Genomic DNA, 13,525 nt, shown 5'->3' with positions numbered 1-13,525 from the left:
TGCTCAACATCACTCATCATCAGGGAAATACCTCACCCGGAGATTTACCACACACCTATCACAATGACTATTCTCAAAATTAAACTAAACTAAACAAGGAACAAGTATTGGCAGCATGTGAAGAAAGGAAAACCATAATGCACTGTTGGTGGGAACGTAAACTGCTACACACACTATAGAAAACAATATAAAGCTTCCTCAAAAAATAAAAATAGAGCTATATTGGGCACCTGGGTGGCTCAGTCAGTTAAGTGCCTGACTCTTGTTTTTGGCTCAGGTCATGATCTCAGGTTGCAAGATTAAGCCCCATTTCTGGCTCCACATTGGGCATGGAGCCTGCTTAAGATTCTCTCTCCCTTTCCCTCTGCCCCTGCCCCCTACCTCTCTCTCTCTACCTTTCTATAAGTAAACAAACTAACAAATAAAAAAATTAGAGCTAGAATATAATCCAACAATTCCACTACTGGATATGTATCTGAAGAAAACAAAACATATTTGAAAAGATATGTGCACCTCTGTGGTCATTGCAGCATTATTTACAATAGCAAAGATATGAAAACAGCTTTAAGTGTCCATCAATGGATGAATGAATAAAGAAGATGTGGGATATATATAGTATGTTCACATATAGTATATCCACATATAGTATCCATATATAGTATATATATATAGTGTATATATATATATACATATATACTCAGTATAAAAAGAATAAAATTATTGCCACTTGCAATGACATTGATGAACCTTGATGATACTATGCTTAGTGAAATATGTCAGCTAGAAAAAGAATAATATTGCATTGATTTCACTTATAGGTTGAATCAAAAAAAAAAAAAAAAAAACCCTTGACCTAGACTCATAGATACAGAGAACAAGTGTGTTGGTTGCCAGTGTGGGGGTGGTGGTGAGTGAAGTAGATGAAGGGATTAAAAAGTACAAACTTACAGTTATAGAATAAATAAATCATAGGAGTGTAATGTACAGCATGGGGAATATAATTAATAATGTTAATAATGTCTCAAGTCTGTATGGTGAAAGAGGGTGACTAGACTTGTGACCATTTTGCAATATATGCAAATATCGAATCACTATGCTGTACACCTGAAACTAATTATAATGTTATGTCAATCATATCTCAATATTTTTTTAAAAAAAGGAGAAACCAATCCCCTCAAAATCAATCAATCAATCACTGTGGTTCTCTGTCTTTCTCAGCCTCTGTAACTTCTGTGTCAATAATGCTATTTTTAATGCTATTTTTAATAAGATTACTTACTGTTAGCATCTGTTTATTACTCCATTCCTTGAGTAAGTTAAAAAATGACAAAATGGTTTTAAAAAAATGAGTTTTGTGCTCGCTTCAGCAGCACATATACTAAAAAAAATAGAGTTTTGAATTGTCCCAATTAAATACATTTGATTTGTATACCTTACTAGACTGCTTAAAACATGCTTTGTAACTACTTATATATTAGATTTAAAGGAATGTCATTATGAATTGCTTAGAATCATGTCATAGATTTGGTTTACCTACCAAACTTCCTGATTTGATGAAGTATAGGTATTTCACGATAGAATGCGTTAAATTGCTTTCTATTTGGCTAATGTATGAATATATATCTTGATTGTTCAATTAAATTCATGGTGGATGTAGGAGGTACTATATTTCTCTTTATCTTTCATAGTATCTAACATGGCAATAACCACATGGTTGACATTCAAGAAATAGCTAGTAGTGGTCATTTCATTGAGGACTTCTATAATAATAACAACAATGAACTTTTTTTTTTTAACAACAATGAACTTTATCTTTAGTTGCTAAATCACAAAGCAAAACACTTGTGAATTTTAAAATAAATATTTTTTGAATCTTTGGATTTTCTTTAAAGAATATCTAACTTAATATGCTAAAAATTACTTCAAATTGGTGTTTCATAATACAGAAAGTCATGGAAATTAGTTTATGTCCAAAGATATGAGCCCCCAAAGGAACAAAAACACAAAGAAATAAATTTAAATTCAAAAAGAGCTAAGTACAGGCAGGGACCTTCCCAAGTTAGTACCAGGGTATATGAGCCTACTCACAAAGAGGAATCCACCAACCATAGATTTATACCTTGAATCTATACCTGAGAATAATTCTTTAACTAGGATATCATCAACATTCAAATGATGGAAAACAGATCCTGTCGGTACCCTGAAGCCAAAGAACATCAACGCTGAAAAGAAATTATTCCAACAGTAATGTCTTTAGAAAGATGAATATCTATACTTTAAGAAATCAGTGGTGCAAAATTTGTTCTGGAACATCACATTTCATATATTTTGTGTATGGCTACTCATACCCTAATCCATCACAGAAATCAGTAACAAATATTGAAATATAAATTGCTAATATAAATTGATATATTATATATTTGGTTTGTTGGGATTGCTCTTCAAATGCAAATGTTTATGGGACTCCTGGGTGGCTCAGTAGGTTAAGTGTCTGCCTTCAGCTCAGGTCATGATCTCCAGGTCCTGGGATCAAGCCCTGCATCCGGCTCCCCGCTCAGTGTGAAGTTGGGTCTCCCTCTCTATCCACCCCTCTCCCTATCTCATGCTTTCTCTCTCTCTCTCTCTCTCTCTCTCAAGTAAATAAATAAAATCTTTAAAAAATATGCAACATTGCTTAGCAAGCAATGAATGAACATTCTCTCAAAAACAATACAAAATGACAGCCAAGAGTGTTTTACAGAATTTTGAAAAATTAGTGTATATATAGCATTGGAGTGAAAGGGGTCAACAAGTAATATTCAGAAAGACATACATTCAAGTCTTCTCACTTCTTTGGAAATGTAGATTATTTAAAGTTCATGTGTTTAAGTAGTTTTTTAATATGAAAAATGGAGATAATATTTGATCTACATAGATCACAGGATTCTTGTGGAGACAAGAATCTGTGGAGATAATAACTATAAAATTCTTCTGGGCATGGGGTGGAGAGCACTTAAAATGCTTTAGAATATAAGGACAGAAGTGGTATCTGGCACAATGTACTACATAGCACAGGTGATTAATGGAACACTTCACATCCTTTCTTTTGCTTTTATTACAGCATTTCTATGAAGCAGTTAAGTAGAAAATATTACAAGGAGATTAATATTAAATCTCAAAGTTGTCCAACTCATGACATGGTAAGCTCATTAAATTGCATTATAGGATAGGAAGCAAAGCCTGGGGTTGCTATCTCGTTGTACAAAGCTTTTGCCCCTTAGCCAGGATTCCTTCCATGACCCAATCAGCTAGTGGAGAAGGGTGACCATGATGGCACTGATGAGAAGGTAAGTCTTTGTGTGGAGAAAGAGTTTGCAGTTCACAGACCAGTGGCACCAGTGCATTGGTAAAGCATTACACATTAATACAATGAAGCTCCACTTAGTGGCAGCATTTTTTCCCAAAACTCCTTACAGAGTCTTTGTGTGTGGCTCTAGGGAGCACTCTTCATCTGCCCATCTGGCCAGATGAAGAGCAAGGGGATTGTTTCATCAAAAGAGAAAGCCTTAGAAAAAGGAAGTAGTGAATAAAAGGCTGAATCCTGAGGATTATAAATGCTTTTGAACTTCCCTGAGAAGATCAGAAGGGAGCAATGGTGGACGCTTTAATGCCTGCCCCATAAGGTGCACCATTTTTTAAGAAAGCAGTGGAGGAAGGTTTGGGGTAGAGGTACTCTGCTAAGAGGCTTGTGTTAATAAGATCACAGAATTACAAGTCAGAGATAACAACAACAAACACCAGGTGCATCTGAAATATCAAAGCAAACAAACATGACATCATGTTCAATTCCATCCATGCTGTTATTAGCATACAAAAAAAAAAAAGTCACAGCTCTAAATTAAACCAGCCAAAATCCTGAACCCATCCAGCAAGGACTCTTTCCTCTTTCCTTAATTCATATCTGATATGTGTACCAGAGAATTTTTCAAGATAGCTATCTGTTAGCAATGACCAGGGAGAAATAAAGTACCCCCGGCTGCCTAGAATTTACCTAGAGAGACCTCTAAATTGACTAACCAACCTCCCCACCTTACTCCACCCCCAGTCTTCTGTTTCTGCTCTCTGGAGGACAACTAGCATTTCTGGCCACTTGGAACCACAAATTTTGAGTGTTCTCTGGTCATGTGTTATTTGGAAAACCAATGCATCCCTTGTGAAGTAGTACATTAACCTCATTTGCCAACAGCCACCCTGGAAATTGCCTAGGTCAGCTCTTTCATATCAATGGAAGATCCAACTTAATCCCCAGGAAGCATACCAAGATGAGGAAAAAAAGAAAACACTCAAATTGGAATAGGGAGTCTTAAATTTAGGTTTAGTAGGTCGTATAACCGCCCTTGTCCACAGCACTCAGTCACGTGATTCTGGGTGATGGGTGTGTGCCTGGCTCTTTTTACAGAACTGATTTAACAAAGACATATTCCTGGTAAGAACAAGCTCCCTTCTGAAGCAATTCAATTAAGACACCTTCCCAAAGTGGCTGACCCTCCAGGGAAGAGTATAATATCCCAAGCAATTGACTCACAATTTTTGAAATATAATATTAAAAATAAAGTTAAAAAGAATTCCTTACTTGAACATGCAAACTCAGAAAATATAGGGAAGAATTTTAGATTTATTCTTTCTCACCTTACCCTAGGTTAGCTTTTCTTCTAATCCTAAAAGTTTAAATTCAACAATTAGTAGGAAAATTCACAAAAGCACATAGAAGACTAATATTAGATCCACAATATTCTGGGAGGCCCATGGGCATACCCTTTCTTCAGTGTCCCAAAGAGTATACATAAAAGTACGTAATATGTCGGGCATGTGGGTGGCCCAGGCAATTAAGCCTCTGACTCTTGATTTTGGCTCAAGTCATAACCTCAGGGTCATGAGATGGAGCCCCAAACTGGGGTCCATGCTCAGTGGGAATCTACCTGAAGATTCTCTCTCCCTCTGCCCCTCCCCCTGCTCATGCTCTCTCTCTCTCTCTCTCTCCCTCCCTTCCTAAAATAAAAAATTAAAATTTTCTAAAAAGTACATACTATGTAATAGTACTTAATATGTAATATGTATAAAAGGACACGAGCTTTTTTCCTTCCTAGCAAGTTGTTCTTTATTTCCTTATCCTAGCCCTTAAATTAAGGTATACAACCCAAGAAGTAGAATACAATGTATACCCAGCTAGAAGAAGAAAAAAAATTGTAACTATTCTGAAGTATTATTTCAAGATGAAAACAAATATGGAGTCTAGAAACAGACAGTCTGGGTTCAAAGCCCAGCTATACACTTATTAGCAACATTATCTTGGCTAACTCACTCCATCTCGCTTGCCTTATTTGTCTTACCTGTAAAATAGAGAAAATGGTGATAATGGTAGTATCTGTGCCATTAGTTTGTTGTGAGAACAAGATGAGTCATTTGATGCAGAGAACTGAGAATATTTCCTGGAACCTAGTTATTTCCAAGCACTCAGTAAAGACTGAGTTCAAATGTCATCATTACAAATTTCGCTAAACTTTTGATTCCTTAGTTTCTTTTTTTTAATACAAACTATGATAGAAACAGCAATTGTGAATGCTGTAGTGGTCATATAGACATTAAAAACTTAGCCATTTATTTGATTAGATGGTGGCCCACTATTTAGAGATGAAAATAAGACAGACTTTAAGGTCCATCTTGAGGTTAAGGCAAAAAGTTGGTTCTAGGAGCACCTGGGTAGCTCAGTTCGTTAAGTGTTTGCCTTTGGTTCAGGTCATGGTCTCAAGGTCCTGGGACAGAGCCCTGCATCAGGCTTCCTGCTCATCAGGGAAGTCTGCTTCTTCCTCTCTCTCTCTGCCTTTTCCCACCTCCTGCTCATTCTCTAAATCCTCAAAGAAATTTTAAAAATCTTAAAAAAAAAAAGTTGGTTCTATAGACCTAAACCTATTTAATCAAAAAAGTGGAAAATCAACGTAATTCAAGCAATTTGTATGAGAAAAGCCAGGGCTTGGAGAACAATCCCTTCACTTCAATTTTTTAGCCAGGCCAAATTTTCTGAATTCTTAAAACTCAAAGTCACTTGCTCTATGTAGATAGGATTTTGAAAATAGCTGAATATCTAAAAACTGGATTTAGTAAAATTAATTTAGACAATGTTTGAAAACCCAGGCTATGTAATTTATATAAATTTATCAAGAGAGTTTCTGGACAGACTTCATGGCAGCCATGATCATGCCAAATAACACACAGTACAATCAGCACATTTGCTAATCACCTGCCCAAGCGGGAAAGAGTCTTGTAGACTGATTAATTTAACTAAAGTCTTCAACAGCTTAAAGAAGTCTGATTCGGATGTAATAAAAATTTATTGGCATTACTGATTTCACAAACGTCAGCTGCTTTAGCATGTCCCACACTTCAAAACCTGCTTTGAAGACCAAATTACTTTCTACCTGTAAATATATTTTAAGAAATCATAGTTAATAATCAGGGTCTGCTGTTTTCATGGTCTTTCCTAAGCCAGTGTCTACAGCTTTCATCTTACCTTCTTGTGTAATTCATGGTCTTCTTTTAAGAGATCGAGATCACAGTCCATAGGGCAGGGACCAACTTTATTAGAAATGCTTCCTAGGGTTAAAAACAAAAGGTGGCAAAAATATATTACAGATTTTCACTTCAGAGGGTATGTAAACTTATACTACTGTAATCTAAGAGTTTTTGTAAAGCCTGACAAATGGGAGTAAAATAAAGAATTGTAAGAAGGAGGCTCTTAAGATGTTCTATCCCTCCAATTTTAATTTGATCAATATATGGACTTCAAGTAGAACTCTACCAGTGGCCACACCACAGGGATGCAATTTATAAGCAGCAGCTGTGTCTGATTTGCTTTCTTACCCACATCCTGGTAGGATTCTCCATTATCAGCTATTTTTCTGGGATCGAGTTTTCAAAGAAACTCCTCTGCACCTCATATCAATGTTCTCATATTTTGAGACTAGAAAATTCTGTTCTCTCTCTGTGCCCAGTATTTTCTACCTGAGCTTTCTTGTGTATGGTGCATGATTTATTTTGTATCAGAGTTTCTCAATCTCAGCACTATTGGTATTTTGGTTTGGATCCTTCTTTGTTATGGGGACTGCCCTGTGTTATGTAAAATGTTTAGCAGCATTTCTGGCCTCTACCCACTAGATGCCAGCAGTACCTTCCACCTCTCCACCCCACTCCACATTTTGTGACAACCATAAATGTCTCCAAACATTGCCAAATGTCCCCTGGGGGATAAGACATCCCCACTTAAGAACAACTGTTCTTGGTCAAAATTTATTTGAAAAAAAAACAAAAAAAGCCTCTTCGCAGGCAATAGGTCTTGTTCATCTTTGTTTTTTTTTTTTCCGCAATGTCTAACACAGGGCCTGAAGTGTACCTTCAATACTGTTTCTTAAATATACATCAATCAATCATATAAGTTGACCTAACATCTTTTTAAGTATATACATATCATATATGATAAGTAGCCAAAGTCTTGCTGCTTGCCCTCTTCTCCCCTTCCAGGAATTAAATATTATCATTGCCTGGCCCTTTGCAATTGCTCTTGTGGATATTTTTTTAATGAGATTTCCATATTATTAAAGTTTTAAGACATGGACTCCATGTATGCATGCTTTAGAAAACTTGTTTTCCCTAAAGATGACTCAGCCAGCCTCTTCTCCCAAGCTGAGGTCTATGTGGCTCATGCATTTTGAGCAGCGATGGTTTCACTGTATTTTCCAGCTCTGCTCCTCCCAGTGCTCTGCCAAACCGAAGGCAGATACCAAAGAATGTCCCTCTTCCGGGAGAGTCCGATGAGTAGGTGCCTCCTGTGTGAGAAGCCTGGCACTTTAGTCTATTGAGATGAGGGTCTTGTAAATAGTTAAAAGAACTTCCTTGAGTCCAAAACAGAATTTATTGATAGAGGCCAAAATCAAGATGCAAAAGAGAGAAGTGAAAGAAGTGGAATTACATTTTAAATATACCGTTCGTTTAAAAGACTTGAAATTTAAATTTGCAGTGCAAAGCTGGTGGGTGGAGTAACAAATACGAAATCATGACAGAATGAATTTTTAGTGTTTTTGCAGAACTTTACATATATTATATTGTTTATTACACACACTCACACAAAACTGTTAAAAGAGCTGTCATTACCTCATTTGACAGACTTGGAAATTGAGACTCGAACAAAGAACGGGTGCAAATCAGCTAACCAGTAAAAAATCTGGAATTTAGACCCAGTTCTATTTGACCTCAAAGCCCATGTATTTAAACCCTTCATTTACATCTTATGTGAGAACCACACTCCATTTTCTACTTATAGACATTTCTTTGAACATTGAACAATATATTCATTTTTTATTGCTTGCTGGAACACATTTCTACCAACTTGGACACTTAATATTCATTTAAGTGTTTTTGCAAGTGAGAAATCTGGGCAAGCATGGCCCAATCGGTTCCACTTCTTGAAGTCTTACCAGGCCAAAGTCAATGTATCAGACTGGGCTGCAGTTCTTGTCTGGGTCTTGGGATCCTCTTCCAGGCTTGCTGGTTGCTCGCAGAATTCATTTCCTTCTCACGCTTTCCTCAGGGTCCCCTTCAAGCCAACAACTGTGGGATGCATCCTGATGCTTTGAATTTCCCCAACTTTTTCTTCTACCTTCTCTTCTGCTTACCAGCCCAAGAAAGTTCTATCCTTTAAACGCTCATGTGATTACCTTAGAGTCACCCAGGTCATCTCTCTCTAGGCATGTACAGCTTCTGGGGATGAGAGTTTGGACATCACTAGGAAACAATGTTAGAAATCCTGCCTTCTAGGAGCAATCTTCAACACAACGAAATTTATATTGCTGTATGTTAAAATGCAGTAATGCTGTGCATGTCCAGGTAATCAAGTCCCAACCAAGGAGACAGTCTTCTAAAAGTCTTCAACATTTTCTAGGACACCTGGGTGGCTCAGTAGTTGAGCATCTGCCTTCAGCTCAGGGTGTGATCTAGGGTCCTGGGATCGGGTCCCACATCGGGCTCCCTGCATGGACCCTGCTTTTCCCTCTGCCTGTGTGTCTACCTCTCTCTCTTTCTCTGTGTCTCATGAATGGATAAATAAATTTTAAAAAAATAAAATAAATAAAAGTCTTCAATATTTTCTTTGTTCTTATGTAAAATATTCTCTACTCTAAAACCTACCTTCTTTTTTATAAAATTGTGTGTAGTAAATTCATATACATTAGATAATTATTAATGTACACTTCATATAATTATATACCTTATGTAACAAACTATTATACATGATATAAATGTGTACATAATACAATTCTTATCAAATTATGACCATACTGTATATCCAGTTCTCATTCTTTTTTACATTTATATTGTTTCTTATTATTAAATATTCCTCAAAGTCTGATTTTTAAACACCACGCAATAGTATATCATTTGTTTTTACTTAATCAGCCTGCTTTGGTTGGATACTTACATCATATTGAACAAATTTTACAAAAAACCTTAATATTTATCTGTGCTTGCTTCCACAACAAGTATCTAAGATCAGGAATACTAAATTAAACACTTAAGATTCACAAAAAGAATATCAAAATTCTATCTGCAGTTCACAATGTTTGAGAGTATCCAATTTACCCACATGCTTGCCAAAACAGACTCTCACCATATTCTTCAGTTTGGCCTCCTTGGTAGACAAAATTAACATTTCATTGTTATTTTAATTTTCAATCCTGTAATTCTAAAAAATGTGAACACTTTTATGTTTGCTGAGCAAGTATGCTTTTTATGCTGTAAATTGCCGTTTCCCCAAATTTTTTTCAGTTGGAATATTTAACATTTTCTTTAGGAAATCCTAAATTATCTTTCCATATCAAAGCTGTTAACTCCTTTGCCTGGCACACCGGTTCAAAATATTTTTCTGTTTGCAGTTTGCATCATAATTTCTTTGAGGTGCATGTGTGTATGTGTGTATGTGTGTATGTGTGTAAAATGTAATCTTTATTCTTATATAATCATGAATATCAATGTTTTCCCTTTATTGTTTCTTTTTGCTTATAAGCTTACAAAATTTGTCCATGCTAGATAGTCAAATGAAGTGTTACAGAAGCAAACTTTAAGTAAATAATTCCTATGATTCTTACAGGATTTTCTTTCATATTTCCCCACTGCCATTCAGGTAAGCAACCATGACACGAGGAGTCCTCCTAACATCACAGGGTTAGACGTGAAAATAAAACCAAGTTTCATTCCTCTCAAAGGACTCTTTCTTATTTCCTTTTTCTTTTCACTACTTTGCCAAGTCACCCAGACTCAAGATCTCCTCCATGAGTTTTCCTTCCCTACTGTGACTCACAGCTAATCATTTGCCACTTTTCTCCTCTACCTTGTTTAGAAGATTTTATAGCCATTCCTTCCTCTTGTCAGCCATAAACCTGACTTCAACCTTCATCACTTTCCCCAAAGCACATGTACAGGCAAATAGACAGACAGATACATACATTGATAAAGATAACTGGTGACTTTAAACTGAAACAGAAGTATCTTATACTTTCATTCCCAAATTTTTTATCATATAATAAGAAATCATGGGCTTCTCAGTGAGTCATAAAATATACACCTTAACTATATTTTACTTAAAACATTTTTTCCCTTGATCCTCCTTCATATCTTCCGTCCATATGCCCCTAACACCTTTCCATTCCACTTGCTCCACATAACCCATTCTATTTTCTCCATGCTCATTTAATCAGATATATACATGTACACATATGTGTAGACATGGGGACACACACACTGATAAAGGTATTGTTCACTGTTAGATACTACATATTCCTGACTATTTAACCTTTATCACTCAACAATATCTGATGGAAATCCCTTTGAGTCAATAATTACAGCTCTAATTTATTATGCTTAATGGCTGTCTAGTATCTTATATCATAAATGTGGCACAATTTATTTGACCATTCCCTACTCATTACATTCATTTGTCTTCATTTTTATATTCTTAACAAAAAGAATGCTACAACAAAATCTGTGTACTTGTATCCATCGACACTAGTGCTTTTATTCCTGAGGATGAGTTTCCAGGGTGAGATTGCAGATTCAATGAGTTCACATATTTTAAATTTTAATAGATGCTGTCAGGTTGCTTTCCAAAAAACATCTATATACTTCTATAAGGAAATTGATTTTTTTGAATCCTTGCCACCAGTTGATCATCTTTGAATTATTAATTTATAGTATTCTTAGATTATGGTCAGAGAGAACAGATTCAATTATTGTATTTTGTATATGTCTGTCATCTAACAAGGTTATGTTAGGCTTTATATTCAGCTGTCATGTTATTTGATGCATATAAGTTATGTCATATTATATCTTTTTCATAAATTGTACCTTTTCTCACTATGAAATGTTCTTCTTTTACATTTTAGACCTGATTAAACCTTAAATGCCAACTTGCCTGATGTAGACATTGCTTCCCAAGACAGTTTTATTTTTGTTTTAATTTTCTGGTATCAGTTCATCCATAGACATGCAACATTTCTTTGTCACTACATTATGCACGTTTACTGTAAGTTGTACGTTTTCTTTCTAACTCAGTTTGACAGTCTCTTTTACTGGGGGAATTATCATGTTATTAGAAATATTATATATTTTATTTCTTTTTTATTCACTTTACTTTTCTACTTCTTCTCCTTTTCTGAATCTTTGCTGATTCACTTGGGATGATGTGTTCATTTCTCTTGGCCTTGCCTTCCTTAATGTATATGCTTTTCCATTCAACTATGATAACTTTATTTCTCTGTAGCATAGGCATATACAAAAAGGACAAAGTTAGAAGGGTACCACAGAGTGCCTGGTTCTAATAAAGGAGTGGTAAACAAAAAAACAAAACAAAACAAAACAAAAGAAACAGCACAAAGCTAGAGACCCCTGGCAAAAGGAAAGATATGAAAGTATATGTCCAAAGAAAGCATAAACGTGTCCCATGAAAGAAGAGGCCAGGTTTTAAAAACCCAGCAACTTCTACCATTTGTTAACACCAGAGAAATAAGATCTTCTCTGCCATCTACCCCTGGCTTGCCCCTGATTAGATCCTGAAGGAGTCAATAACCATAATTCACAAGATGGAGAAAAGTGGCAAAAGTATAATGCTCACAAAAGAATGTACCCAAGCTCTGCCTCCCTTCTCAATATTTAGGCCAGCCTGAAGGAAACTGCAGGCAGGGTAAAGCCTTTAAAAGATGTTGATAACATTTTTTTTTATTACTAGCCAGACTAGGCATATGAACCAGTAACTTCAGACTGGAGGCAGGGGTGCTAATAAGGTCAAGAGAGGAATTATGGCTCATCACAGACTCCATTCATACAGGTACTTACCTCATCGCTCTAACTCTGCATGCCGTGTTTATGGTAAAACTCGAATAAAATAAGATAAAAACAGAGAAGGAGACAAACCATAAGAGACTCTTAACTATAAGAAACAAACAGAGGGTTGAGGGACGGAAAGTGTGGCGTTGGAGGGAGTAGATGGGTGATGGGCATTAAGGAGGGCACTGGATGTTTCATGCAACTGATGAATCACTAAATTCTACCCCTGAAACTAATAATATGCTATATGTTAACTAAATTGAATTTAAAATAAAATTTTTTTAAATTAATAAAAAGCATTTTTAGAAAAAAATTAAGAATAAAAAAATAAAAGGCAAGGTCAAAGACCACCGTACTCCTTACAGACTTTAACACTTGAATCAGATGATGATGTTACTGGCAACTCTGCTGTCACACACTCTGTGACTCTCCCTGGCTAAATCCAGAATATCTGAATCCAATATTATTACTTTTAAAATCAAAGTGCTAAGTGACAGTTTATGTATAACGATGTACATATTCTAATTTCATGAGTTTTGACAAACATGTAACTCCCACCACAATTAAAATATAAAGCATTTAGCATCACTACCCAGAATGCTCCTATATCCTTTGTAGTTGAGCCCCCATTCCCAGTGTACACATGCACGCACACGCACACACACACACACACACACACACACTCCTGGCAGCCACTGGCAACCACTTCACTGATTTTTAACACTACAGATTAGAATTCTGTTACAAGAATTTCATACATGTGGAATAATACAGTATTTACTCTTTTGTGGTTGGCTTCTTCCAATGGTATTTTTATATTCATCACTCTTTTATTACTAATAAGCAGTTTTTCGACTGCACTGTAATTTATTAATTCAGCTAATGATGGATATTTGCACGTTTCAAATTTTTGAATGTTGTGAGTAGAGCGACTATGAACACTCACAGTGAAGTCTCTTTGTGGACATGTTTTTGTTTTTATTTGGGAAATATAGGAGTGGAATCACTGGATCTTTGGTAAGTGTTTCTTTCATTTAACAAGAAACTAACTACTGGTTTTCCAAGATGGTTGTGCCATTTTATACTCCTACCAGCAATGTATGCAAGTTTCCTCCAAGTC

At 35.9% G+C, this 13,525-nt stretch overlaps 1 protein-coding gene across 1 annotated transcript in view; it reads right to left on the bottom strand.

The window, feature by feature from the left end:
* The window catches only part of LOC121499941, a 226,941-nt gene that overhangs the window by 151,473 nt on the left and 61,943 nt on the right, over positions 1–13,525 (bottom strand). Inside the window, exon 5 of the mRNA XM_041771213.1 lies at positions 6,548–6,630. Coding sequence (XP_041627147.1) covers positions 6,548–6,630 — 83 coding nt within the window. The remainder of the gene's footprint in view (positions 1–6,547; positions 6,631–13,525) is intronic.

Source organism: Vulpes lagopus, chromosome 10 (assembly GCF_018345385.1).
Source record: "Vulpes lagopus strain Blue_001 chromosome 10, ASM1834538v1, whole genome shotgun sequence".
In the NCBI taxonomy this organism is placed as follows: domain Eukaryota; kingdom Metazoa; phylum Chordata; class Mammalia; order Carnivora; family Canidae; genus Vulpes; species Vulpes lagopus.
The sequence above is the reverse complement of the archived record's forward strand: the minus strand, read 5'-3'. Positions and strand labels throughout refer to the sequence as shown.